This window comes from Arabidopsis thaliana, chromosome 2 (assembly GCF_000001735.4).
Source record: "Arabidopsis thaliana chromosome 2, partial sequence".
In the NCBI taxonomy this organism is placed as follows: domain Eukaryota; kingdom Viridiplantae; phylum Streptophyta; class Magnoliopsida; order Brassicales; family Brassicaceae; genus Arabidopsis; species Arabidopsis thaliana.
Genome location: NC_003071.7, coordinates 15,293,716 through 15,320,225, shown reverse-complemented (window position 1 = coordinate 15,320,225; position 26,510 = coordinate 15,293,716). Strand labels below are relative to the sequence as shown.

At 37.8% G+C, this 26,510-nt stretch overlaps 6 protein-coding genes and 1 long non-coding RNA gene across 10 annotated transcripts; 5 read left to right on the top strand and 2 right to left on the bottom strand.

Annotated features, from left to right (window-relative positions):
- Positions 1-50: 50 nt before the first annotated feature.
- On the bottom strand, positions 51-2,353 carry AT2G36500 (CBS / octicosapeptide/Phox/Bemp1 (PB1) domains-containing protein). Its single transcript, NM_129208.4, has 2 exons — positions 2,061-2,353; positions 51-1,780 (listed from the first exon to the last, which is right to left on the bottom strand). Exon 2 carries the CDS (start codon positions 1,751-1,753, stop codon positions 143-145), a length of 1,611 nt encoding a protein of 536 aa, NP_181191.1. The 5' UTR covers positions 1,754-1,780; positions 2,061-2,353; the 3' UTR covers positions 51-142.
- Positions 2,354-5,418: 3,065 nt separating this feature from the next.
- Positions 5,419-12,319, top strand: DML1 (demeter-like 1). Its single transcript, NM_129207.5, has 21 exons — positions 5,419-5,628; positions 5,871-6,087; positions 6,171-6,286; positions 6,389-7,519; positions 7,613-7,984; positions 8,090-8,180; positions 8,274-9,171; positions 9,246-9,325; positions 9,448-9,532; positions 9,610-9,701; positions 9,778-9,846; positions 9,936-9,972; positions 10,057-10,139; positions 10,298-10,723; positions 10,926-10,962; positions 11,054-11,111; positions 11,185-11,324; positions 11,404-11,469; positions 11,551-11,665; positions 11,751-11,789; positions 11,855-12,319. The coding sequence occupies exons 2-21, from the start codon at positions 5,954-5,956 to the stop codon at positions 11,965-11,967; spliced, it is 4,182 nt and encodes a 1,393-aa protein (NP_181190.3). The 5' UTR covers positions 5,419-5,628; positions 5,871-5,953; the 3' UTR covers positions 11,968-12,319.
- A 97-nt stretch (positions 12,320-12,416) lies between these two features.
- AT2G36480 (pre-mRNA cleavage complex 2 Pcf11-like protein) lies at positions 12,417-17,359 on the top strand. 2 transcript variants are annotated; one of them, NM_001336600.1, is made up of 8 exons: positions 12,417-13,095; positions 13,958-14,059; positions 14,148-14,405; positions 14,694-14,816; positions 14,892-15,329; positions 15,417-16,967; positions 17,098-17,165; positions 17,311-17,359. In NM_001336600.1, the coding sequence occupies exons 1-7, from the start codon at positions 12,691-12,693 to the stop codon at positions 17,110-17,112; spliced, it is 2,892 nt and encodes a 963-aa protein (NP_001318366.1). In that variant the 5' UTR covers positions 12,417-12,690; the 3' UTR covers positions 17,113-17,165; positions 17,311-17,359. The 2 variants fall into 2 exon arrangements, with proteins under 2 accessions (NP_001318366.1, NP_001318365.1); NM_001336599.1 differs by having other exon boundaries at positions 17,098-17,359.
- AT2G08800 lies at positions 13,446-13,679 on the bottom strand. Its single transcript, NR_140411.1, has one exon. It is a non-coding gene; the product is annotated as an other RNA (long non-coding RNA).
- Positions 17,360-19,199: 1,840 nt separating the features above from the next.
- On the top strand, positions 19,200-21,159 carry AT2G36470 (DUF868 family protein, putative (DUF868)). Its single transcript, NM_129204.3, has one exon. The coding sequence runs from the start codon at positions 19,858-19,860 to the stop codon at positions 20,839-20,841; it is 984 nt and encodes a 327-aa protein (NP_565847.1). The 5' UTR covers positions 19,200-19,857; the 3' UTR covers positions 20,842-21,159.
- Positions 21,160-21,471: 312 nt separating this feature from the next.
- On the top strand, positions 21,472-23,613 carry FBA6 (Aldolase superfamily protein). 3 transcript variants are annotated; one of them, NM_129203.3, is made up of 3 exons: positions 21,472-21,866; positions 22,164-22,391; positions 22,477-23,613. In NM_129203.3, the coding sequence occupies exons 1-3, from the start codon at positions 21,839-21,841 to the stop codon at positions 23,295-23,297; spliced, it is 1,077 nt and encodes a 358-aa protein (NP_181187.1). In that variant the 5' UTR covers positions 21,472-21,838; the 3' UTR covers positions 23,298-23,613. The 3 variants fall into 3 exon arrangements, with proteins under 3 accessions (NP_181187.1, NP_001118453.1, NP_001318364.1); NM_001124981.1 differs by having other exon boundaries at positions 21,712-21,866; positions 22,164-23,525; NM_001336598.1 differs by having other exon boundaries at positions 21,712-22,086; positions 22,164-23,525.
- Positions 23,614-25,368: 1,755 nt separating this feature from the next.
- Positions 25,369-25,923, top strand: HRD (Integrase-type DNA-binding superfamily protein; the record flags this gene model as incomplete). The annotated part of the gene is made up of 1 exon (NM_129202.1): positions 25,369-25,923. The coding sequence occupies one exon, from the start codon at positions 25,369-25,371 to the stop codon at positions 25,921-25,923; it is 555 nt and encodes a 184-aa protein (NP_181186.1).
- Positions 25,924-26,510: the final 587 nt, after the last annotated feature.

Here is a 26,510-nt window from a genome sequence, read left to right as displayed (position 1 = left end):
CTATTGACTACTGAGAGAACAATCACAATTCTCAAACAGGAACAAGTATGTTTTGGTAACAAGTTTTATTATTGCTTTGCAATGTGAATCGAATAAAAAGACAAAGTAACAGTGTAATACAATTAAGTTCCCATTCAACATATCATTTCTTGGAACGTTTTAAGTAAACAAATAAACCTATGCTCGTTAGGACAATAGCACCAGCCAAGACGCCAGTCTGCCACCAAACACAACCGCCATTTCCCTCGGACAAATCTGCAATCGTCTCAAGAGGAGCAATTGTCTCGGTAAAATCAAGATGTAGTCGCAAAACCTTTTGCCCCAAAGACCTAGCAAAAGTTACAGCAGCAACAAGATCACTGTCCCTACTAATCAAAACTTTATCACCTTCATCATCTTGGTACATTATCTGAAGGCCTGAATCCGCTTCACATCTTTGCATCACAACACTCATCAGCTCTTCAAAACTCTCACCAGTTGAGTTAAACCGCTGTACTCTCCCTTTACGATCTTCGAATTTGAAAGCAAACGAGCTCACAAGTCCTTGTGATGGACACGACTGCTTCCCTTCTGAATTTATCAGCATTGCTGACATATCGCTGTGTGTTTCGTAATCCTCAGGTGGTTCTAACGCAAGAGCTGAGTCCCAGAACTTTTGCATCATTGTATTCGCCATATCGTTAACAGCTCCTGAGCTGTTGTTCTCAACCGTTGATATAGCTGCGTGAGTTATCTGCAGCACGTCTAAACAAGCTACGGCGAATCCGTCTTTATCGAAAACCGGCAGATGCAAGAACTTCCCATCATGCATTATATGCAATGCATCGAGGATTGTTGTCTCTATTGATGCACATTCAGGATTTGGCGTCATTACCTTTTCAACAAGAGTCAGCTCAGGAGATAGATTCTGTGCTACAACTCTCATGAGAATGTCCTTTGAAGTTAAAATCCCATGAATCTTGTTCCCAACCGCGATGATCACAGAGTTAACCCGCAAATCACGCATCTTTTTGGAAGCTACAAAGACAGGATCTGATGCTGATACAAGTGCAACTTTGGTATTCTCAGTGACTATAGTTGACAATGCAGGCTTGAACATCCTCTCTCTCAATGTATCAATGAAAGCGAAGTTTCCACTTCCCCAATGCCGTTCTTCCACTGCAGTAGCTAAAGCACTTCCTTGCTCTGCAGCTTTTTCCATCCGTGAGATAGCATCATAGAGACACTTTGTGATATCCAACAAAGCAATGACTTCACCATTCTCTACAACAGGCAAGTGCCTGAACTTTCCCTGAACCATCTTCTGAAGAGCCTCAATGGCAAGTGAATCAGATGTGACAAAAATGGGATTCCTTGTCATGACTTTAGACACCAGAGTATGCTCTGGTCTCAACCCTTCTGCAATCACCCTCGTGGCTATATCTTTGTCTGTAACAATACCGGAAAGAAGAGCGCTTGAATCAGTTAACAAAACCGCATCAACACGCCTAGCAGCCATCCTTCGACAAGCATCAAAGACAGTGGTTCCCTCATTAATAGTGAGAGCTTTGGATAACCGTAGCTTCTTGACTGTTCTCTCGCCATCAGAAACCGGTTGAGCAAGAGGTGAATCAGGTTTGGAGGTGTTCTCGTTAATGCTTCCGCTTCCGCTTTCGCTCTCTTCTGATTGAAGAACAGGTTTCTTAGAAGCTGATGATGTTCTCCTTATACTTGAAATGCTTCTTCTCCCAGATGAAGTTGGAGTAGTCGTCATATTGACGGTCTTTAATGACTCATCAATCTACAAAACCACATATACTTCTTAAGCAAACACAAGAAGAACAATCATTTGATCCATAATCTCTTTACATCTTCAGAAAAGAGATAATCAAACAACAAAACAGATCAAACAAAAAAACAGAACATGCAAATTCAGTAAGATAAGGACATACATTACTTATCTTAGATATTGGAGATTCAGACAAATTCAGGGTATCGATAATGGACATGAAGACAATGAGAATTCACGAATCCAACAAATTTTCAGAAATCTGATTCATATCTAAATGAAAGAATCTAACCTGTGAGATGCTATTTCAATGGCGTTGAAGATTTGGAAAAGTTTGAAACTTTCTCTGATGTTAATGTAATTTAGATTGTATGGGTTGGTGTATTGGTGTTGTTTACGAATGTTTCTTTCTGTTTCGTCTTCTATGAGCAAAACCCAATAATCAAAATCACAAATTTATATGTTTTGATCTTAAGAAAACTCACAAGGATTTGATTCCAGAAATAAGACTTTTCTTTCGCTATCTGTTCTTTTTTTCTCCTTTTGAGTTTTTTTCTATTTTCTGTTTTATTTTTTTAAAAATCGTTATCATCATCCTCCTTAACAACGTGTCTGGTGGTTGGTTTCTATCACTCAACCCAAAATTAAAAAAGAAGATTAATAGAACAATAATTCTGTTATTGTTGTTAGGTAGTAAGCTATGTTTAATAAATGAGGATTACCCTAAATGGGTGTTATTAGTTGGTGTCATTAGTAGATAAGGTTTATATTAGTCGATTTTATTTATCAGAGGTCATTTTAAGGAGTGAATTGTTTGGCGAATTGGCGTAAACAATATGTATATTCTACGTTATCACCATTATTAGGAGTATATATAAAGAACCTTTCTCGTTGGAGTTTGTTCATCAAAAGAATCGACTTATATACTTTCTAGAATGAATGTTCTAAGTGAACTTTTATAAACAATGATCCAAAAGATAGATCAATATTGCATGGGGAAAGGAACAGTTGAAAAAGTCATGCATTAATAAATAAAGTTTATACTTATTAAGTGGGTTATTGTAGTCTTCTTCTATGTGACATGTTTAAGATCGAAAGATGGCACTTGGCTTCCACTTGGCACTATCTCAGTTTGCATGAAATCACAATATGGTATTTGTCTCTTTGAGTTAAGTTTCACCATTGTTTATATGGATAATATCATGTCGATACAAAATGTATTATAATATCATAACATTATAACGTGTGCATGTAAAATAGGATTATAATAAGATAAGAATTAAGTGCTTTGCTAAAATTCAATGTAATTTATACTTTTCATGCATGGTGAATGAGTAAAAGAGTTGAATGAATCTGATACATGAGACGTGGATGGTAAGCGAGAGCTATGTCATTCACACGTCTCACACAGTGCGTGAAACGGGAATCTCCTGCCACCGCTTGAGAGGATTGACCTTATGGGATAAAAAAATCTTTCGACGCTTAAATCAGAAAATAATCACAAACATGTTATGAGAAAACAAATCAGCGAAGTCGTGGGTCTTGTATCCGCTGGTACTATTGCTCTGATTCTCTGTTTCCGGTCTTCAGCAAGATCCGATCATTATCTCCAGTCATACAAAGATTTTTTTGATTATTTATTTTTGTATATGTTGGATCTTTGTAATGTCCAAGACCTTACCCAAATTTTTGGGAAGGCCAATATTATAAAATTATGAATAAAACAAAGAACTAAGAACTATGGGAATGATATTTTTTTTTTTTTAATATATAAACTACGTGAATGATACCATATCATAAGACAAAAAATAGAAGTATGGATTGAGATACAAGCGTGGCGTCTTTGTTTTCAAGTGACCTATCTCCTTGATTATATTAAATAAAAACTAGTAAACAGGTTACATGATAGATTCGTAGATTAGTAGTATTTCAAGTTATAATTAAGATCAGGATATTTATAGTTACAGAGTATGATCGAGTAACAAGCGACGATTTATATGAGGTTTTTAGGCATGCCGGCTTTAGACTATAGTCGATGAAGCAAGGACTTTAAGGTCGACGCCAAAATATTTTTTATATTTTGAACTTTTGAGAACCCTAGTTAGGCCTAAGCTTCACTTTGCTTGGCACACAGCCGGTTATATTGGTGGATCAATGTATGGATATTTTGTATGTTTGGAGTGATGGCTTTATCGAACTCTCTGAACACAACTCTGCTAACCATACATCCACACGTCGTGTGATAATTAGATCTTATATAATAGTCCAAAAATGACTTCCAACTCATATATTTATATAAATAGTCTTCTTTTGTGGTTATATGTTTGGTTATTTCTATTTATAGTTTAATTCAATACCAATATTACAACTAAATCAGTTTAATTTTTCTTTGATTTGGTCTTTGAATTCACTTTCATGGTCAGTTTCATTGTTTAAGATAAACTTGAATGGATTAAACCGAATTAGGCATTCACTTTTGATCAGTCTCTTCTGCCATAATCTTCATAAGACAAACCCAAATTTGTAAAAACTTTTTTGAAAAAGAAACCGTAAGTAAAAGTAAAAGCGTTTAGGATCCAAGTATGGATTAGCTTCGTAATTTGAATTAGGTTTAGCTATACGAATTCGTTTACTTTTGTACCATATTTAGTTGTATTGTTTTCAATAATAGTTTTAAACATTCGAATAATCCGTTCCCAACTTTTTATCCACTATTATTCGTCTCAGTTTCTAGGATAGATATGTCCACACAAAAAAGCTCTTGATTTTTTTTTTTTTTTTTACAAATTCCAAATTTCTTTGCTCATAACCCAATCATTAGGTTATGACCACCATTGACTCACTCATAAGTCATAAGTCATAGGCTCATAACCAATCCAACAAGTTGTTAAGATTGACAACAACGATTCACTAAGATTCCAACCAAGTCCATGAAATAAATGATTTACAATACTCATTTCTCATGTACGTCTCTTTGAAGGTTTCTTGCATGACAGGAAATCAAAGGTTAGCACACTAATTACTCTTTTTTTCACACACATTCACAGTTTCACACATATGGTGCAGTATTTTGACTCCTATCGTACTAGACTAAAACATTTGGAATGATCAAAAACGAAAGACTCGTTGGGCAACTAGCCTAATAATCACTCTACTACACTAGCTCCCATATCAGTGGAAAATAATAATTCTAAAACGAATCATTTAACTTCTGCATATGTAAACGAAAACGTGTAAATTTATGAGATTACGTAAAAATTAGCAAAATAATATATTATTGATCAAAATTATAAACGTGGATTACATAACATGTTATTTGTTTAAATCATAATTTGATGATAAATTTATAAATAAAGTTCTAATTATTTTATATCTAAAGCAAAATTAAGATTATTTTATAATTTCTATTAATTATAAAATTAGTTAGTTCATATAATTTTAAATAGTTACGTAAACGAGAAAAAATACGAAATTTTAAAGAGAAAAAGATAACAGAAAAGACGATGATGACGATGACGATAACAACGACAATATTATTAACTTTTTAAATCATCTTTCCCATAGTCTAGGAGATTTTGTAGAAAAGAATCATTATTTTTAAAATAAAATTCCGTAAAACTTTTCCCGCCAACCAAACGAACTTTCGCCCTACATAAACAAACGGTTATGAAAAATAGTGAAACACACAACAACACATGTTATATCCTCTTCTTTATACGTTAGGCCAAAAAAGCTTTTTCTATATTACTCTTTAACTTCATCGATTCCAAGAGAAGAAACGAAGCATCAGTGATCTTATCCTCTCATAGCTACCACCGAACTAACTCTCTCCATCACCACCATAACCATTGATTCTACTGGTAATGAATTTTGTTTTTTTCTTACTTTTTTTTACATTTTGTTGTGAATCTAAAAAGTCTCTCTTTCACCTAACGAACGGATTAATCGTTCATGTCGCCACTCACCCAAAATCAATGACTTCCGGAGATCTCTCTTTCTCTAAAACCCCAGAAAAAAGTGGATCTGATCATTTTATAAAATCGTGATTTTTAAAAAAAATTGGTGATCTCTTTTATTGAAGAAATTATTGAACTTTTTGCAGTGGAAAAAATAGAAAGTTCCAAGCTTTTTCTCAAATGGTTCTGATTTAAGTAAGAGTGAAGAAAAGTAAAAATAGAGTCAGAAATGGAGAAACAGAGGAGAGAAGAAAGCAGCTTTCAACAACCTCCATGGATTCCTCAGACACCCATGAAGCCATTTTCACCGATCTGCCCATACACGGTGGAGGATCAATATCATAGCAGTCAATTGGAGGAAAGGTTTGTGCTTTTTTGTTCTAAAGTTGAGAAATTTCAAAGAGTAGTGATGGGTAATTGGTTAAGTAAGGTATTGATGCATGCAGGAGATTTGTTGGGAACAAGGATATGAGTGGTCTTGATCACTTGTCTTTTGGGGATTTGCTTGCTCTAGCTAACACTGCATCCCTCATATTCTCTGGTCAGACTCCAATACCTACAAGTAAGAGGGGATTTTGATTCTGGTCTCATGAGAAATGAAATCGCTTTGTCAAATTTTGATTCTGTTTGAGTTGGACTGAGAAAGATGTGATTCTCAATGTAGGAAACACAGAGGTTATGCAAAAAGGTACTGAAGAAGTGGAGAGTTTGAGCTCAGTGAGTAACAATGTTGCTGAACAGATCCTCAAGACTCCTGAAAAACCTAAGAGGAAGAAGCATCGGCCAAAGGTTCGTAGAGAAGCTAAACCCAAGAGGGAGCCTAAACCACGAGCTCCGAGGAAGTCTGTTGTCACCGATGGTCAAGAAAGCAAAACACCAAAGAGGAAATATGTGCGGAAGAAGGTTGAAGTCAGTAAGGATCAAGACGCTACTCCGGTTGAATCATCAGCAGCTGTTGAAACTTCAACTCGTCCTAAGAGGCTCTGTAGACGAGTCTTGGATTTTGAAGCCGAAAATGGAGAAAACCAGACCAACGGTGACATTAGAGAAGCAGGTGAGATGGAATCAGCTCTTCAAGAGAAGCAGTTAGATTCTGGGAATCAAGAGTTAAAAGATTGCCTTCTTTCGGCTCCTAGCACGCCCAAGAGAAAGCGCAGCCAAGGTAAAAGAAAGGGAGTTCAACCAAAGAAAAATGGCAGTAATCTAGAAGAAGTCGATATTTCGATGGCGCAAGCTGCAAAGAGAAGACAAGGACCAACTTGTTGCGACATGAATCTATCAGGGATTCAGTATGATGAGCAATGTGACTACCAGAAAATGCATTGGTTGTATTCCCCAAACTTGCAACAGGGAGGGATGAGATATGATGCCATTTGCAGCAAAGTATTCTCTGGACAACAGCACAATTATGTTTCTGCCTTTCACGCTACGTGCTACAGTTCCACATCTCAGCTCAGTGCTAATAGAGTCCTAACCGTTGAAGAAAGACGAGAAGGTATCTTTCAAGGAAGGCAAGAGTCTGAGCTAAATGTTCTCTCGGATAAGATAGACACGCCGATCAAGAAGAAAACAACAGGCCATGCTCGATTCCGGAATTTGTCTTCAATGAATAAACTTGTGGAAGTTCCTGAGCATTTAACCTCAGGATATTGTAGCAAGCCACAGCAAAATAATAAGATTCTTGTTGATACGCGGGTGACTGTGAGCAAAAAGAAGCCAACCAAGTCTGAGAAATCACAAACCAAACAGAAAAATCTTCTTCCGAATCTTTGCCGTTTTCCACCTTCATTTACTGGTAATGAATAGATACAGAACTATATTTCTTTGTTTTTTTGAATCTGTTAAATGCAGACTATTTCTTGATAATGATGATGTTTGATTCCTGCAGGTCTTTCTCCAGATGAACTTTGGAAACGACGTAACTCGATCGAAACAATCAGTGAGCTATTGCGTCTATTAGACATCAACAGGGAGCATTCTGAAACTGCTCTCGTTCCTTACACAATGAATAGCCAGATTGTACTCTTTGGTGGTGGCGCTGGAGCAATTGTGCCTGTAACTCCTGTTAAAAAACCACGCCCACGACCAAAGGTTGATCTAGACGATGAGACAGACAGAGTGTGGAAACTGCTATTGGAGAATATTAATAGCGAAGGTGTTGACGGATCAGACGAGCAGAAGGCGAAATGGTGGGAGGAAGAACGTAATGTGTTTCGAGGACGAGCTGACTCATTTATTGCAAGGATGCACCTTGTACAAGGTTATACACCACACTTGTCCTTTTATGTGTTTCTGTTCTAACCACATGGTTTCAATTAGTATGTCTCAGCTACTGCTTCTTGTTATGGTCTTTGGTTTCTAACAGGGGATCGACGTTTTACGCCTTGGAAGGGATCCGTCGTGGATTCTGTTGTTGGAGTATTTCTCACTCAAAATGTTTCAGACCATCTCTCAAGGTACAAGCTCTTACATAATTCTATGTCAAACTAAATCCAAGACAGCAAAAAGTCACAAAACTAACTTGCTTTGATGTTTTTTACTCCTTGTAGTTCGGCTTTCATGTCGTTGGCTTCCCAGTTCCCTGTCCCTTTTGTACCGAGCAGTAACTTTGACGCTGGAACAAGCTCGATGCCTTCTATTCAAATAACGTACTTGGACTCAGAGGAAACGATGTCAAGCCCACCCGATCACAATCACAGTTCTGTTACTTTGAAAAATACACAGCCTGATGAGGAGAAGGATTATGTACCTAGCAATGAAACCTCCAGAAGCAGTAGTGAGATTGCCATCTCAGCCCATGAATCAGTTGACAAAACCACGGATTCAAAGGAGTATGTTGATTCAGATCGAAAAGGCTCAAGTGTAGAGGTTGATAAGACGGATGAGAAGTGTCGTGTCCTGAACCTGTTTCCATCTGAAGATTCTGCACTTACATGTCAACATTCGATGGTGTCTGATGCTCCTCAAAATACAGAGAGAGCAGGATCAAGCTCAGAGATCGACTTAGAAGGAGAGTATCGTACTTCCTTTATGAAGCTCCTACAGGGGGTACAAGTCTCTCTAGAAGATTCCAATCAAGTATCACCAAATATGTCTCCGGGTGATTGTAGCTCAGAAATTAAGGGTTTCCAGTCAATGAAAGAGCCCACAAAATCCTCTGTTGATAGTAGTGAACCTGGTTGTTGCTCTCAGCAAGATGGGGATGTTTTGAGTTGTCAGAAACCTACCTTAAAAGAAAAAGGGAAAAAGGTTTTGAAGGAGGAAAAAAAAGCGTTTGACTGGGATTGTTTAAGAAGAGAAGCCCAAGCTAGAGCAGGAATTAGAGAAAAAACAAGAAGTACAATGGACACCGTGGATTGGAAGGCAATACGAGCAGCAGATGTTAAGGAAGTTGCTGAAACAATCAAGAGTCGCGGGATGAACCATAAACTTGCAGAACGTATACAGGTAAAAATTTAGTGGCTAAATTTCGTGATAACATTCATTTTAAGTATTTGACTCTGAACATGAAAATCATGCAGGGCTTCCTTGATCGACTGGTAAATGACCATGGAAGTATCGATCTTGAATGGTTGAGAGATGTTCCACCAGATAAAGCAAAGTAAGTTTGAAAGACGAAGCATTTTATTTCTTCTTTATTAACCTATACAAAGATTACTACTTTGGCAGTTTTAGTGACTTAATAATGAATTATGTACTCTCGTATATTACAAAACCCTGCAGAGAATATCTTCTGAGCTTTAACGGATTGGGACTGAAAAGTGTGGAGTGTGTGCGGCTTCTAACACTTCACCATCTTGCCTTTCCAGTAAGCAAGGATCAAACTTTTGTTTCTGTCCCTATAAAAAGTGAATTATATGATGCATGAACTTAATTTATTGACAGGTTGATACAAATGTTGGGCGCATAGCCGTCAGACTTGGATGGGTGCCCCTTCAGCCGCTCCCAGAGTCACTTCAGTTGCATCTTCTGGAAATGTAAGCACTTTTCAAAATGGTCCTACTTGGAAATTGTAATTTGTTACTTAATACATCTGAGGTTTGGTTTGTCTAGGTATCCTATGCTTGAATCTATTCAAAAGTATCTTTGGCCCCGTCTCTGCAAACTCGACCAAAAAACATTGTAAGAATGATGTTTATCACTAACTTTTTTTTTTTCATGCCTCAGTCTAATACACTTATTCATTAGTTTAATACCCTATTATCTCACAGGTATGAGTTGCACTACCAGATGATTACTTTTGGAAAGGTATGTATTAAAGAAATACATATATACGTATGTCAAAATCAGCTCACATGATGAGGTTTGTAATCTGCTTGATTATTGTATCAGGTCTTTTGCACAAAGAGCAAACCTAATTGCAATGCATGTCCGATGAAAGGAGAATGCAGACATTTTGCCAGTGCGTTTGCAAGGTGCTACAACATGTTCTCTTAAACCTTTAGTACCACTATGACTCTATGAGGAAAGTCCTTGTTAAAATATAACCCAGTTAAATGAGAATTGGTCTGTATCTAAACGAAGCTCTGAATCATCATTACAGAAAATTTAGTAACATTCATTTGTTTTACAGTGCAAGGCTTGCTTTACCAAGTACAGAGAAAGGTATGGGGACACCTGATAAAAACCCTTTGCCTCTACACCTGCCAGAGCCATTCCAGAGAGAGCAAGGGTCTGAAGTAGTACAGCACTCAGAACCAGCAAAAAAGGTCACATGTTGTGAACCAATCATCGAAGAGCCTGCTTCACCGGAGCCAGAAACCGCAGAAGTATCAATAGCTGACATAGAGGAGGCGTTTTTTGAGGATCCAGAAGAAATTCCTACCATCAGGCTAAACATGGATGCATTTACCAGTAACTTGAAGAAGATAATGGAACACAACAAGGAACTTCAAGACGGAAACATGTCCAGCGCTTTAGTTGCACTTACTGCTGAAACTGCTTCTCTTCCAATGCCTAAGCTCAAGAATATCAGCCAGTTAAGGACAGAACACCGAGTGTAAGAATCCATTTTTCTCTGTTTTTCTTCGTTCTTAGGTTAAAAATGAAATCAGAAACACATTTTTCAAAATTATTAAAGCTTGAACAGAGTAGAATATTTAAGTGATTGACCAAGCATGAACTCGTAAGTTGGAAAGCAGACAAACTTCCCAATAATTACAGGCTATGCCATAACTTGTTTCTTTTCCCGTATCTTGCAGTTACGAACTTCCAGACGAGCATCCTCTTCTAGCTCAGGTATGTGAGCTAACTGGATAAGGACACATGCCGTATAGAGTGCTGTCTATATTGTAAAATCTGACTAGCTGTTTGTGATTTCTTGTGGCAGTTGGAAAAGAGAGAACCTGATGATCCATGTTCTTATTTGCTTGCTATATGGACGCCAGGTAATTTAATGATTTGCATATCTTTTAATCATGAAATCAAATCGGTATCTTTAATCGATGTGTTATTCAACAGGTGAGACGGCTGATTCTATTCAACCGTCTGTTAGTACGTGCATATTCCAAGCAAATGGTATGCTTTGTGACGAGGAGACTTGTTTCTCCTGCAACAGCATCAAGGAGACTAGATCTCAAATTGTGAGAGGGACAATTTTGGTAAGTAGTTGCATCAATCTCCTTATGCGGCTTACTACACTTATGTTTTCTACAGATTAATATGTTGTAAATTGTACAGATTCCTTGTAGAACAGCGATGAGGGGTAGTTTTCCTCTAAATGGAACGTACTTTCAAGTAAATGAGGTAAGACTTGAACTCCAATAACTCCAACTCTTTCATTTTAATTATTTGCATTGAAACTTGTGATGTATTCTATTGATACAGGTGTTTGCGGATCATGCATCCAGCCTAAACCCAATCAATGTCCCAAGGGAATTGATATGGGAATTACCTCGAAGAACGGTCTATTTTGGTACCTCTGTTCCTACGATATTCAAAGGTATAAGATTTTCTTTATTGGATTGTGATGCGATTGTTTATATAAAAGAAAGTTGTTCTAACCACTTGAGCTCTATTTTTCTCAGGTTTATCAACTGAGAAGATACAGGCTTGCTTTTGGAAAGGTACATTTTGTATTAAGCAGTTTCTTCTTGTTCTGAAACATAACTTATCTTTTGATATTATGTAGGGTACGTATGTGTACGTGGATTTGATCGAAAGACGAGGGGACCGAAGCCTTTGATTGCAAGATTGCACTTCCCGGCGAGCAAACTGAAGGGACAACAAGCTAACCTCGCCTAATCCGTTGGCAAGCAAACAAATACAAGCTTATGGTTAAGAGTGAGAGAGCACACTGTTCCAATCTAGTTAATGTAAGAAAGTGAAAACGTAAAGTTAACAGTCCTAGAGTTGTACAAGGTTTCTAAATCCCATTTTAGTTTCGTCTTAAATTTGTATCAAACACTTGTCACAAAAAACAGACCCGTAGCTGTGTAAACTCTCTGTTCCCTTCGTTTGGTTTATATCTGAATTTACGGTTAGCTTTTGGTTACCTGAATCAAGATCTGGTTCGATATGTGGAGGATCTCACTTAACTTGGTTTAAATCAGATAGTTCAACCGGACCAAAGAATTCTATTGTTGTCAAATATTAGATGATGGGCCTATTATACATGGAATGTGGGTCATTAAATGGGCCTAAATATTTTTGGAACCAGCTCCGATCTTCAACTTTTTTTTGTCTCGTCTCCATAAAATCCCCAATTCACAACCCTAATTGATCGGAGATTGTCCAAACTCTCTGACATTTTTGCCGAATTCGAAGCATTCCTTCTATCTTCTCCGTCTTCTTCGCAGAATCGCGTTATGCATCTCAATTTTTAGATTGTAACTTAGGGTTACTGATTGTTGTAATGCTCTGAATTCCCCTCTAACGAGGATTTGTTGTCACTGCAATCGATTTTTGCCGATTAGGTTTAATTTAGGGCATTATTTGCGTACCTCTTGTATTGTATAGTTCTTTGGAATGGAGAATCCTCGTAGACCGTTTGATAGATCCAGAGATCCAGGTCCGATGAAGAAACCCAGGCTCAGCGAGGAATCAATCCGGCCTGTTAATTCCAACGCGCGGCAGTTTTTGTCGCAGAGAACGCTTGGTACGGCTACGGCGGTGACAGTGCCACCTGCTTCGTCAAGGTTTCGAGTTAGTGGTAGAGAAACTGAGAGTAGTATTGTCAGTGATCCGAGCCGAGAGGCTTACCAGCCACAGCCGGTTCATCCACATTATGAGCTTGTGAATCAGTACAAGTCTGCACTGGCTGAGCTCACTTTCAACTCGAAGCCGATAATAACGAACCTTACAATAATTGCTGGAGAGAATGTTCATGCTGCTAAAGCCGTCGTAACCGCCATTTGCAACAACATCCTCGAGGTGAACACCCAGTTTTCATGCCCACTGTTTTGTTGTTATAATCCGTGCTTTAGTTCTCAAATTCTTGTTTGAGTAATAATAATTGTACGATATAAGGGGAATAAGGTAAAAGGTGGTGGTTGAGATTTGTGTTATCTGTATACGAGGTTCAATGAGAAATTGAGTTTTTTGAATCAACCCTAGTATCCTTTTCTGGGATCTATGTGTTTTTATATTTCTTCATCAAGTCGCAAATCATTTCTTTGAAACAAAGTTCATAGTACTGACACAATGTTGTTAACAATCTAAAAAATAGCTGTTGCCCATGCAACCATTTTGTTCATGTTCATATATCAAGAATGCATATATCAGCTCATCATGTGATTGTACTGAGTTTTGGTTATATGAGTGTGTAGTCTCTTTATCAGCGTTAGAGTTTTTTGTATCTCACTTTACCATTTAGCAAGGGCTTTCATAAGCTCTGTTTTTATTGAGGTTGGATTTTCTGTTGGCGGTTTCTGCTTACCGCATGCTCTCCACAAAGCCAAGTCAACTTTTATTCAGTCTTTGGGTAGCAAGGAAGCACTCAATAGAAGGAGCCTGATCCATCAAGTCTGTGTGGAGAGTGAAGACAAGAATTGCTATTGCAGTGTTGTTTACATCGTCTAATGGTTATCTGTGTCTATTGTTGGATTTCTAGTTGTCAGAATATGTGTTAGTATTAGCTTGAATGTCATCTTGGTCTGTGCTTTTGATTCTACTTTAAGTTATTGATTTCTTTCATTACCTTTAGAGGCTCATGTGGAAATCTCGATGTTACTCTCTATGAGATCAAATTGGCCTTTTTTCTTCTGGGTTATCTGATTTGAAGAATATCATGCAGGTACCAAGTGATCAGAAGCTGCCAACACTGTACCTGTTAGACAGCATTGTGAAGAACATCGGAAGGGATTACATTAAGTACTTTGGTGCCAGGCTGCCTGAGGTTTGGTGCTTTGTTGATAGTCATGGTTATAGAATGTTTTTTTCCTAGCAAATTCATCTCTGATCACCCTCTTTTTACTTCTCTGAAGGTTTTTGTTAAGGCTTACAGGCAAGTTGACCCTCCTATGCATTCTAACATGCGGCATCTTTTTGGAACCTGGAAAGGAGTCTTTCATCCGCAAACACTTCAGCTTATTGAGAAAGAACTTGGCTTTAATGCTAAAAGTGATGGTTCAGCAGCTGTTGTATCCACAGCCAGAGCTGAGCCGCAATCTCAGCGCCCACCACATAGCATCCATGTGAATCCCAAGTATCTAGAAAGGCAGCGCCTTCAGCAGTCGGGACGGGTAAGCAATGACCAAAGTAAACTTGCAGCCACTGAAAGTTATTAGTGATGATACACCCTAACCTTCAGCTCTACTAGAGATTTCGCTGTTCTAAGTGTTCATAAATGTAACCTTCAGGAGTACTAAACATTTCTCTGTTCTAAGTGTTCACAAATGTAGGGAACATTTCTTTTTCGGTTTAGATAGCAATCAATTTCTTTCAAAGGGTCCTGGGTTTCTGGATATAGGTAGAGGCTACTTATCGACTTTATTAAAATTTCCCTGAGTATTTGTCGGTTTTCTTTGCAGACAAAAGGAATGGTTACTGATGTCCCAGAGACCGCACCCAATTTGACTAGGGATTCAGATAGACTGGAGAGAGTTTCAAGCATAGCATCTGGAGGCTCGTGGGTAGGTCCAGCTAAAGTAAATGTAAGATGATTTTTCCTTGGCATGGTTACAGTTTTTTTACCTAAGTGCTTTCCACTGATTGTGTGTCGAATTCAGAACATTCGGCGACCTCAAAGAGATTTACTTAGTGAGCCCCTCTACGAGAAAGATATCGAGTCAATAGCAGGGGAATATGATTATGCTTCTGATCTACCACATAACTCTAGATCGGTGATTAAGAATGTTGGTTCAAGGATTACTGATGACGGATGTGAGAAACAATGGTACGGAGCTACGAACAGGGATCCTGATCTGATTTCTGACCAAAGGGATGGGTTACATTCCAAAAGCAGAACTTCCAACTATGCTACGGCTAGAGTAGAAAATTTGGAATCAAGTGGTCCCAGTAGAAATATAGGTGTGCCTTATGATAGTTGGAAAAACTCTGAGGAAGAAGAGTTTATGTGGGATATGCACTCAAGGTTATCCGAAACTGATGTAGCCACTATCAACCCAAAGAACGAGCTTCATGCACCAGATGAATCAGAGAGACTGGTAAGCTATGATAGTAATTTGCATTCCTTTTTATTGTGATGTATCTCATTTTAATTTGTTAGCTTTTAACCATCTCCCATCTTGTAGGAATCTGAAAACCACCTCTTAAAACGACCAAGGTTTTCAGCTCTCGACCCAAGGTTTGACCCAGCGAATTCAACAAATTCATATTCCAGCGAGCAAAAAGATCCAAGTAGTATTGGGCACTGGGCGTTTTCTTCTACCAATGCAACCTCGACTGCAACTAGAAAGGGAATTCAGCCTCAACCAAGGGTTGCAAGCTCTGGAATTTTGCCAAGCTCAGGATCTGGGTCAGATAGACAATCGCCTTTACATGATTCAACTTCTAAACAGAATGTGACCAAGCAAGATGTTAGAAGAGCTCACTCACTCCCCCAACGTGATCCTAGGGCTTCCCGGTTTCCAGCAAAACAAAATGTTCCCAGGGATGACTCTGTACGGCTCCCATCTTCAAGTAGTCAGTTTAAAAACACAAATATGCGTGAACTACCAGTGGAAATCTTTGACTCTAAGTCAGCAGCTGAAAATGCCCCAGGCCTTACTCTTGCCTCAGAAGCTACAGGACAACCCAACATGAGTGATTTGCTAGAAGCTGTCATGAAGAGTGGAATCCTTTCTAATAATTCAACATGTGGTGCGATCAAGGAGGAAAGTCATGATGAGGTCAACCCGGGGGCACTAACCCTGCCAGCAGCCTCTAAGCCTAAGACTTTGCCAATTTCATTGGCTACTGACAATTTATTAGCTCGTTTAAAAGTTGAACAATCCTCCGCACCACTTGTCTCATGTGCAGCGTCTCTTACTGGCATCACCTCAGTACAAACGTCAAAAGAGAAAAGTAAGGCCTCAGATCCTCTTTCATGCCTCTTAAGCTCTTTAGTTTCGAAGGGCTTGATATCTGCTTCGAAGACAGAGCTGCCATCGGCTCCTTCCATAACGCAGGAACACAGTCCTGATCATTCCACCAATAGCTCTATGTCTGTATCTGTGGTTCCAGCAGATGCTCAGCCATCTGTTTTGGTGAAGGGGCCATCTACTGCCCCTAAGGTAAAAGGGTTAGCTGCACCATCTGAAACATCAAAATCTGAACCCAAGGACCTCATAGGATTGAAGTTTAGGGCGGACAAAATCCGTGAACTTCACCCTTCGGTCATTAGTAGTCTATTCGATGACCTTCCCCATCTCTGCACCTCCTGCAGCGTTCGCCTTAAACAAAAGGAAGAACTTGATAGGCACATGGAGCTGCATGATAAGAAGAAGCTCGAGTTAAGTGGCACAAACAGTAAATGTAGGGTTTGGTTTCCAAAGGTTGATAACTGGATAGCAGCAAAAGCGGGAGAGTTAGAACCTGAATATGAAGAAGTTCTGAGTGAACCTGAGAGTGCTATTGAGGATTGTCAAGCCGTAGCTGCTGATGAGACCCAATGCGCATGTATATTATGTGGAGAAGTATTTGAGGATTATTTCAGTCAAGAAATGGCTCAATGGATGTTCAAGGGAGCTTCTTACCTGACCAATCCTCCAGCCAACAGTGAGGCCAGTGGTCCTATCGTCCATACAGGTTGTCTGACCACGAGTTCATTGCAGAGCTTGGAAGTTGGAATTGCAATCAAGCAGGTAACTTGTAGCTCTAGTCAATTTGCGACTTTTGGTCATTCTAGGGCTCTCTGATCTCAAACTTTGTTCTTTAATCCTGCATGAATCCACCTTTACGTGTTTGTTTCTCGTTCGGTTCCTATTTTGCTAGGAAATTGTTGAGTAGCCTCCATATAAAGACCTATGGTGGAGGAAGAAGTGGCATCACAGAGGAAACAGGTTCGTGATTCCTCTGAGTTCCTCATGATGCTAGTTTTGTAGAAAAGTGTCGAGCTTTTGAGTTAAGGAAAAAAGATGTGCAGCATTTTTAATTTTATTTTTTCTTATTTGTCTCTCCTTTTTCATCATATACAAATACAAAAAGAGCAAAGAGGCCTTCCCAATATCGGACATTTCCATATTCTATGCCTTTCTTTCGTGTGTCACAAAAGAATATGCGGGTTTCTTATGAAAGTGAAACACAGATTTGTCACGTTAACGTCTCTTGAACATCCAACGCAAAGCCATGAGACCATATATAGAACTTAGCAATTACTATTTCTGTTTGAAAGATTTATGTTGTCATATCTCTTATTTGAGGGTGGTTGTGGTTATCATGTGAATCCTCGTAGAATGGGAGTTGCTTTTTATTATATGAACCCTTGACTTGCTTGCAGATTGGGGAAAGAGCAAAATTAACATTTATTGGAGGGAGAAAAATGCAAAAGGTGTGAGAGTTAATTAGTGAGTCTTGTAATGAATGTGTAGGTGGGAGAGAGTAGGCTAGAAAAAAAGCAGAGGACGGTCTCTATTTCTTCGCTGTTCCTTGCTTTTAGGAAAACTCAATTTTCACGTGAACAAGAAGCTCATCAAAATTAATGTGGTATCAGCATAAGCAAACTTTCTTGAATAAGCAACTAGTCATTACTTTCAATTGCAAACTTTTGAGAACGTCATTGTGGATACAAAGTTTGTTACCAATGGAAATGGTCAATATTTGGCCAAATAAAGGACAACATCCGAAAATGGTATTTTATACATTGGCGGCATGTAGCAGATTAACAAATGTAAACCCTTGTTCATTTACAATTATTTATCTAATGAAAATATTAATGCTAAGTAGGGCACATATATGATATATCCAATAGCACGATCGACTGAAACTTTCCGAGCATGAATGAGACAAGTCTTCCAAACATGTGTTTTAACTAAATAGCCACATCAACCCTGTTTTTGAATAACTATAAATTGTGGAAAAGGAGATTTAATTATCATTGTTTTGATGTTGTTGTAGGTAAGATGATTGACTTGTAAGCTTTAATGAGCTTATCCAATTGTGTTTGTTTTTAAAAATAGACTCGATTTGTTTTCAATTCGTCCGTCTTGATGACTCATGATGCCATTTCTCAAATTTTATAACACTCAGAGAAATACAAGTCCAAGATGTGATTTGTTCCTTTTTGTTCATTTATCATGTTTCGTTTCTTGTCTTCTTTATTTTTTCCTCGTGATGGACTCTTTTTTTTCTTTTCAGTTTCTAATCTTAGTTTCTCTTTAATTATGTTTAGAACCTAAGATTTTACGTGAAATTAAAGATGTCTAGAATATATCAGTTAAGGGTCAAGTCTATTCACATCTCGTGTTCTATTTTGCACGACTGCATACTTTTTCTTACTTTCGAAGACGTCATTTGGAATACTATCTTGTATTTTCCTTTAATTAACGACTATAAGAAAATACCAAACACACACATCTTATTACAACCTAAGCTGTATAAATCAGGTCAACGTATTATTTAAGTTCATTTGTTTGTTTGCAACAATATATATTTAATCTTGTTTCCATGAATTATGTTATAGTAATACTAATTAATGATTTTAATCGTAGAAGCAGTGGCAATTCATTTAAATACATAACGAAAGAGCCATCTTTTTTTCTTTTTTTGGACAATTGAAAGAGCTATCTAATGTCCGTTCCTTGGGTTTTTTATAAAGACAGTTCTTTAACGACCTTATGAGAATTTTCCACTTGCAGTTGATGTTTGAGACTTTGAGTTCGAAACTCATAAACCTTGACATGTTATCGAAAACTAAATTGTTGATACATAAGTAAAGTGGTCTAACTGTCTAAGTAATATTTTTGGCCGATCGATAAATATGATTCAATTATAAAATGAATTTTAAAAACACATCATTTCTAGATAGTTTCACATTAAACAAAATTGACTATCAAGCATTGTATCAGCAAAAGAAAGATATCAAGGGGAAGAGAAGAGTTTAAAATTCATAAATGTTGATAATGCAAGGAACATGGTACAAAATATCTAAATTTCATTTCTGCAAATCTCTTGTCGTTAGCTCATCTTTTCCACATCTAACTTACATTTAATGATGGATTCGTATTTAAATTTTACATTTTCAACAAGAGTAACAATAAAAAAAAACACCAATCCATATAATAGACCAGACGAAACTCAAAAAGTCAGAAGAGAAGAGAGACATCTTCACATGGCCGAATGAAACACATATCCAAACGCCAAGGACAAAGAAGAATTCATCACTTTCTTCCATTTCTTCTCTGCAACTTCCGTACCAAAAAATACATAAAGCCCTAACTAATATTATTTCTCCACCAAGTTTCTTTATCTTTTAGTTTCCCGGTAAAAAATCTCTCTGTCATGTCTTATGTTCTTCCACGTCGTTCCTAATCTCCCAAGACAGAATCTCTAAACTTCATTTTGCTCCTTTTCCACACAAAACTTTCTCTCCCTCCAAAGACCACAAAAAATGTTCTTCCTTCCTTCAACTTCAAGTATCTCTCTTTATTCACACGTATAGCATCCAAAACCAAAAATCTATAACCTTTTCCTCTGTAAAGTTTCTTCCTTTCTAACCTTCCCGAGAAAAAAACAAACCCTTTCTGTTAGAAAACCATGAGAGGTCTCGCGGCTTGTTACAGTGAACACGCCATTAAAGTATCAGATACATATTGTTCAGGTCCATCGAATCATTCCTATATATCTCCGACATTACCTCCTTCAATCCCCGACACAGTAACCACCACTTATAGATCCAATCTCCCATCTTCCGACAAACCCGTCTCTGTTTCACTCACCTGGTCGGATAATCTCACCGTCGTCATCTCAACGCCGCCGAAATCATACTCTGTTTCACTCAGAAAACCTAAAGGATCAAGAAAGTTGACTTCTTCCTCCGGTTCACTCAACGCCGAGATCCTCTGGGATCTATCGGAAGCAGAGTACGAAAACAACGGACCTGAACCAATAAGAAGATTCTTCGTCGTCGTCGTTGTAAATTCCGAGATTACCCTCGGAGTCGGCGACGTTGACCACGAGCGAGACACGTCATCATCGTCGTCGTGGCGAGTCTCAAAAACGGAGAGATTCTCTGGAACTTGTTGGCTCACGACGAAAGCTCAATTCTCCGACGTCGGAAGGAAACACGAGATACAGATTCAATGCGGCGGAGGAGGAGGAGGAGGAGGAGAGGAAGGGTATTTATGGAAAGTGAAAAGTCCTGAAACGATGTCGGTTTATGTTGATAAGAGGAAAGTGTTTTCGGTGAAGAAGCTTAAGTGGAACTTTAGAGGGAATCAAACCATGTTTTTCGATGGAATGCTTATAGACATGATGTGGGATTTACACGACTGGTTCTACAAAGAAACGTTGTCGTCTGTTTCGACTAGTTCATCGTCTAAAACGGCGTCGTCGTCATCGTCTTCTTCAACTTCATCGTCTACTCCTCCGTGTGCTGTGTTTATGTTTAGGAGGAGGAGTGGTTTGGATAGTAGATTATGGATTGATGAAGATGAACAAGAGAGTGAGATGAAGAAGAATATTGGTTCTAGAGATGAGAAACATTCGTTTTCACTTATCATTTGTGCCTCTAAAAAGTGACCAAATAAACAAATAAACATTTTAACATAACTCTTCGTTGTCTGAAATTTTAATTTTAAGAATATTTTGTGTTGCATTTAGGTATATCTGATAGGTTGATTAGATCAAATGTTTTTGTGTTTTTTCTCTGCCAAATGTTCGTGAGAATGCAAGAGATATTCAAATTGTGTTCATCAAAACTAAAATTTATATTCAAAACCGTGGATGGCAAACTATGCATAAGATAAAATGTACATAATTTTTGTTATCTTCTAAAATAAATGTACCTAATTTAATAGCCTAATAATATCTTCTAAAGTTATTAACTTTTGTTTATGACAATGATGATGATAGGAGCATTTTCGATATTTCCAAAAAAAGAAATGGAAAGGACATTGCAACAAAATTGAAAATTCAAACAAACAAACAAAATAAAAAGTGCAGCTAGGGGATAAAATTCAAAAGGCAGGATAGAAAATAAACAAGAAAGAATTCATGAATAAATAAAAACACTAGAAGTTGAAATTCTGAAAAATACTTGAAAAGAATTGATACAATGAATTTGATGATTCATTGTCCGAATTAGACTACTCACAGTCTCACATAAATATCAATTCTAAATTTTTGGTTCCAAGATCTCAAAGTCTTCACTTCTCATTTTGTAAACACAATTTTTTTCAAGGGAAACAAAAATTGAATCATTTTACCTGAGGAATATTATTGGGCTACAATGGGCCGTAGTGAGGCCGAAGTCACACCTTAAATAGAACGTGGTAGAAGTTACTATAATATTAGAGTTACAAACCAGTAATCACGGAAGTAGTAAAAACGGCCCATAGAAAGTATAAACAATCCAACGGCTGAAAAAGCTTACCTTGGAGAAGAGTCCAAAATATCTTCTGGAAGCTACCATCACTCTCTCCTATATAACTCAAAATTCACCATCATCTTCATCATCATCATCATCATCATCCTTTCTTTATCCAACTTTCTTCACCAAATCGATTCTTCTTCAACCATGTCTTCCTTCACCTCCAAATTCGCCGGTAACACTTCATCTCTCTTTCTCAGTACTCTGTTTATCAATTTTCTGCACAATCGATATTAATTTGTGTCACAAGTTTGGATTCTTCGTTGATACGGTGCTACTTTGATGCGATCTCGTCTTCTGCACTAAAAATTGATAGATTATCCGATCACGCACATCAGAATGATTTTAGCTGTCTTCGATTTGGTTTTTAGGTCTTACGGTTTAACGTTTTTGAGGTTTATATAAAGGCTTTGGACTAGTTGTTTAAGTGATCTGACTATACGAGTCTAATTTTTGGGTTTTGCTCTTGCAGATGAGCTGATTGCTAACGCTGCTTACATCGGAACACCTGGAAAAGGTATCCTTGCGGCAGATGAATCAACTGGTACTATTGGGAAACGTCTCGCTAGCATCAACGTTGAGAACGTTGAATCCAACAGACGTGCTCTTCGTGAGCTTCTCTTCACTACTCCTGGAGCTCTTCCTTGCCTCAGTGGTGTTATCCTCTTTGAAGAAACTCTTTACCAGAAGAGCTCTGATGGTAATTGACAGTTTAACATCGCTATATGTCTGAATCTGTGTATCATCGTTGACTTTGATTGGGGTTGATTTTGGTTGTGATGCAGGTACGCCTTTTGTTGATATGTTGAAGAGTGCAGGAGTTTTGCCTGGTATTAAGGTTGATAAGGGTACCGTTGAGCTTGCTGGAACCAATGGTGAGACTACTACTCAAGGTCTTGATGGTCTTGGTGACCGTTGCAAGAAATACTACGAGGCTGGTGCTCGTTTCGCCAAGTGGCGTGCGGTTCTTAAGATTGGTGTTAATGAGCCATCTCAGTTAGCTATCCATGAGAACGCTTATGGATTGGCTAGGTATGCTGTCATTTGTCAGGAGAACGGTCTTGTGCCGATTGTGGAGCCTGAGATTCTTGTTGATGGCTCTCATGACATTCAGAAGTGTGCCGCGGTGACAGAGCGTGTTCTTGCAGCTTGCTACAAGGCTCTGAGTGATCACCATGTCTTGCTAGAAGGAACACTCTTGAAACCTAACATGGTTACTCCAGGATCAGAGAGTGCGAAGGTTGCACCAGAGGTGATTGCTGAGCACACTGTCCGTGCTCTTCAGAGGACAGTTCCAGCTGCTGTTCCAGCCATAGTGTTCTTGTCTGGTGGACAGAGCGAGGAAGAGGCGACAAGAAACCTTAACGCGATGAACCAGTTGAAGACAAAGAAGCCTTGGTCGTTGTCTTTCTCCTTTGGAAGGGCGTTGCAGCAGAGCACTTTGAAGACTTGGGGAGGAAAAGAGGAGAATGTGAAGAAGGCTCAAGAAGCGTTCTTGGTCAGATGCAAAGCTAACTCTGAAGCAACACTTGGTGCTTACAAGGGTGATGCTAAGCTCGGTGAAGGTGCAGCTGAGAGCCTTCACGTTAAGGATTACAAGTACTGAAGAAAGAGGCTGAGGATCGTAGTTTTTATATCATCGTTTATGTTCTTGCTTTCACTTTCTCTGTTTTTTGTTTGGTGTTTTGTTTAGAAGAGTGGTGGCACCAAAGAACCCCGTTTATACTTTTTTATGAGGTCTTTGTGTTCTTATGAAGCCTTTTTAAAAATGAATATTAGCTTGTTGGGTTATAATTTAACATTATCAATAGTGACGACATTTGGGCGGTTGTATAGTTCATAATGTCTACCAAACTCAAGAAAATAGAAAAGATCATCGAAATATTTTGGACTCCCAACTTTGAAACCCAAAGGTAACATACAATCTCTAAAAGGCCTCCTGGCACAACAGAAGAACAGGCCAGTGAGGCTACCAACCATGCTTACACATTTCAACATCCATATTTTTTAGCATTAGAAAACTCTTTTCTTTTGAATGTTGTATTTATTCAATCAAAACGAAATATGTACATATTCTTTTTTTCTTTTGTATCAGTGATCTACTTGCAAACTTTTTGGAATCCTTTGATATCACCACTATTTCTACGTTGAAAGGATTTACCGACTGCTTTAATAATATAGTTAACATTCTACCTAGTAATTAATTTATGGCATAAGAAGTAAGATCAAAAGCAAAATTTTTACTAGACAATGTATTTTATATACACAAAAAGCTTTTGTTAGGCAAGCATTAAAGCTAGCTTACCATTATTAAAATATATATATATATATATATATATATATTTATTAGAATCATTCTCTACGTAGTCAATAGAATAATTAGTTTTGATTTTTCGTTAGTTACAACAACAAAATATCTGAGAATTGAGAGACTTTGAGAACATATAGACACCATACTTGGAGACTTTGAGAACAAATAGTATAGACACCACAACTTTCACTTAGACTTTGGGAAACTATAATGAAACCAAGTATTTACTACACCGTGGGTTAGTTATAGATTCAAATTAAGTGGTATTTGTAGCCAATACATTAGTTAGCATATGAATCTAGTACTTGTTCTGATTTATTTTCTGTTAATCAAGTTTAATTAATTAGTTTACAATGTTTATGCTTGATTTTTACATAGATATCCGACAGCCTAGTAGATCAAGTGCCAACCGGCACGCACCAGCAGACGTAGGTGATAGAGAAAATTTGATTTAATTAGGTGAATTTCTTTTTTCACACACATACATCTATGGTGGGAACAAAGATTCCACGGTATATCGAGACATGAAATGGATTTCTTACCCTAATCGATTTGACAAGTTTGAATGAGAATAATCTAGAAAATCTATTACATTATATTAATGTCTAGTGGGGATGATAAAGCCTCAAAGAAATTGACCCAAACGAAACAGCAATCACACACTAACTTCTTCTTAGCATTTCTAAGACACTTTTCGATGTGATTATTCTATAAATATCCGACCCTTCACCAAGTCAACTCTATATTCATTTCTATTCTGAAATAACCATTAACCCCAAAGTAAGCAATATATAGGAAATACATATATACATTATAGTCTTATTATGACATTGGAGAAGTTGTGGTTTATACCCCTGGACATGGAGTGTATATATAGCAACATTGAAATACAGTTTCACAATATGTAAATAACACAAAATTATACCAAAAATATTGTAAATCACACAAATGAAGTAGATAATTTTAATTTTTATTGAAGTGTTTTCAATAAAGTGGTGTCAAGATCATGAGAACACATGTATTTTCATGAACCTGTGATGGCGAAAACGACCACTTTAGATAGAAACATATATACATCATTTGCAACTTAATTGGCCACCACCCAAAAAAACGCGATATCCAACAAGAGGAGCAATTAAAAAGCTGTCTTTACAGCTTTAGCTTCATCATCTCTAAGCTGTGATCAATTCCTCCCAAACCATTTTCTAACTGGTTTGCACTTTCTTCACTCTCTTCTCTTCACTCTTCACTACGTACTTCACTCTCCAACTAACTTAACTGCACCATAAAATGGCTTCGATCTCTTCCTCTCCTTCCTCAAACTCATCACTCTTCTCTACTCAAAACCCTAATACTCATTATCAATATGCAAGGAACCTCCAAAGACAATGGCGGCCGCCACCCTTTGTACAGGGGAGTAAGGCAGCGAAAGAACTCAAACAAATGGGTTTCTGAGATCCGTGAGCCGAGAAAACCTAACCGTATCTGGTTAGGAACATTCTCTACCCCCGAGATGGCGGCAATAGCCTATGACGTGGCAGCTCTAGCCCTCAAAGGCAGTCAAGCTGAGCTCAACTTCCCAAACTCAGTTTCCTCTTTGCCTGCCCCAACCTCCATGTCTCCAGCAGACATCCAAGCAGCAGCCGCTTCGGCCGCTGCTGCTTTTGGTGCTGCTAGGGATGCGATTGTTATGGCAAATAATAACAGCCAAACAAGTGGTGTGGCTTGCATGAATAGTAGTTATGATAATACAAATATGAATGGATTCATGGACGAGGATTTGGTATTCGACATGCCTAATGTGCTCATGAATATGGCTGAAGGAATGCTTCTTAGCCCCCCTCGTCCTACTGTCTTTGATGCTGCTTACGACGCTGATGGTTTTCCTGGAGGAGACGATTACTTGTGGAATTTTCCATGATAGTTAAACAAACCAACCATATAAATATGTGATTTTGTGTGTTTCTATATATGTATGTATGAAATAAATAAATATGGTGTCTAGTGATGCATTGTATGCATGGTTAGGCCCGTTAAGACCGTAATATAAGGTCGTACTGTATTAAGTTTTTGTCTTTAAATTATTCTCAATTTACAATCTTATCTAGTCTGATGTAATGCCAAATGTAATGAATAGTCAATGCCTTGACTGATACTCATTTGTTTATTTTACAGATGGATACAATTTTCGTAGGGCTTGGTATGGTTGATATACTAATTAAATATGTCTAATATGATTGATATACTAATTAAATATGTCTAATATAGACATGATAAACAATCATTATTTATATATAAGAAAACACGAAACCATTTTGAACCGTGACCTGACATAAGTATGAAGCCATTTGAATTGTGGGATTTTCTAGGAGTTTTAAAAATATACATATAATGGTCAATGTCATGAAATAATTCTACTTGTAATATATTTGACCACCACTTCTAGTATATAGCAATTGAAATTTTGATATAGTTTGAACTTCGGCACATAAAGTTTAATGAAAAAAA

Excerpts from the sequence above, each read along its gene's own strand:
- AT2G36500 (NM_129208.4), bottom strand. The coding sequence starts at position 1,753 with ATGACGACTACTCCAACTTCATCTGGGAGAAGAAGCATTTCAAGTATA.
- DML1 (NM_129207.5), top strand. The coding sequence starts at position 5,954 with ATGGAGAAACAGAGGAGAGAAGAAAGCAGCTTTCAACAACCTCCATGG. Across the intron at positions 6,287-6,388 it reads TCAGACTCCAATACCTACAA|GAAACACAGAGGTTATGCAA; the intron begins GTAAGAGGGGAT and ends TTCTCAATGTAG. Across the intron at positions 9,172-9,245 it reads AACTTGCAGAACGTATACAG|GGCTTCCTTGATCGACTGGT; the intron begins GTAAAAATTTAG and ends AAAATCATGCAG.
- AT2G36480 (NM_001336600.1), top strand. The coding sequence starts at position 12,691 with ATGGAGAATCCTCGTAGACCGTTTGATAGATCCAGAGATCCAGGTCCG. Across the intron at positions 13,096-13,957 it reads TTTGCAACAACATCCTCGAG|GTACCAAGTGATCAGAAGCT; the intron begins GTGAACACCCAG and ends AATATCATGCAG. Across the intron at positions 14,406-14,693 it reads GCCTTCAGCAGTCGGGACGG|ACAAAAGGAATGGTTACTGA; the intron begins GTAAGCAATGAC and ends TTTTCTTTGCAG.
- AT2G36470 (NM_129204.3), top strand. The coding sequence starts at position 19,858 with ATGAGAGGTCTCGCGGCTTGTTACAGTGAACACGCCATTAAAGTATCA.
- FBA6 (NM_129203.3), top strand. The coding sequence starts at position 21,839 with ATGTCTTCCTTCACCTCCAAATTCGCCG. Across the intron at positions 21,867-22,163 it reads CTTCACCTCCAAATTCGCCG|ATGAGCTGATTGCTAACGCT; the intron begins GTAACACTTCAT and ends TTGCTCTTGCAG. Across the intron at positions 22,392-22,476 it reads TTACCAGAAGAGCTCTGATG|GTACGCCTTTTGTTGATATG; the intron begins GTAATTGACAGT and ends GTTGTGATGCAG.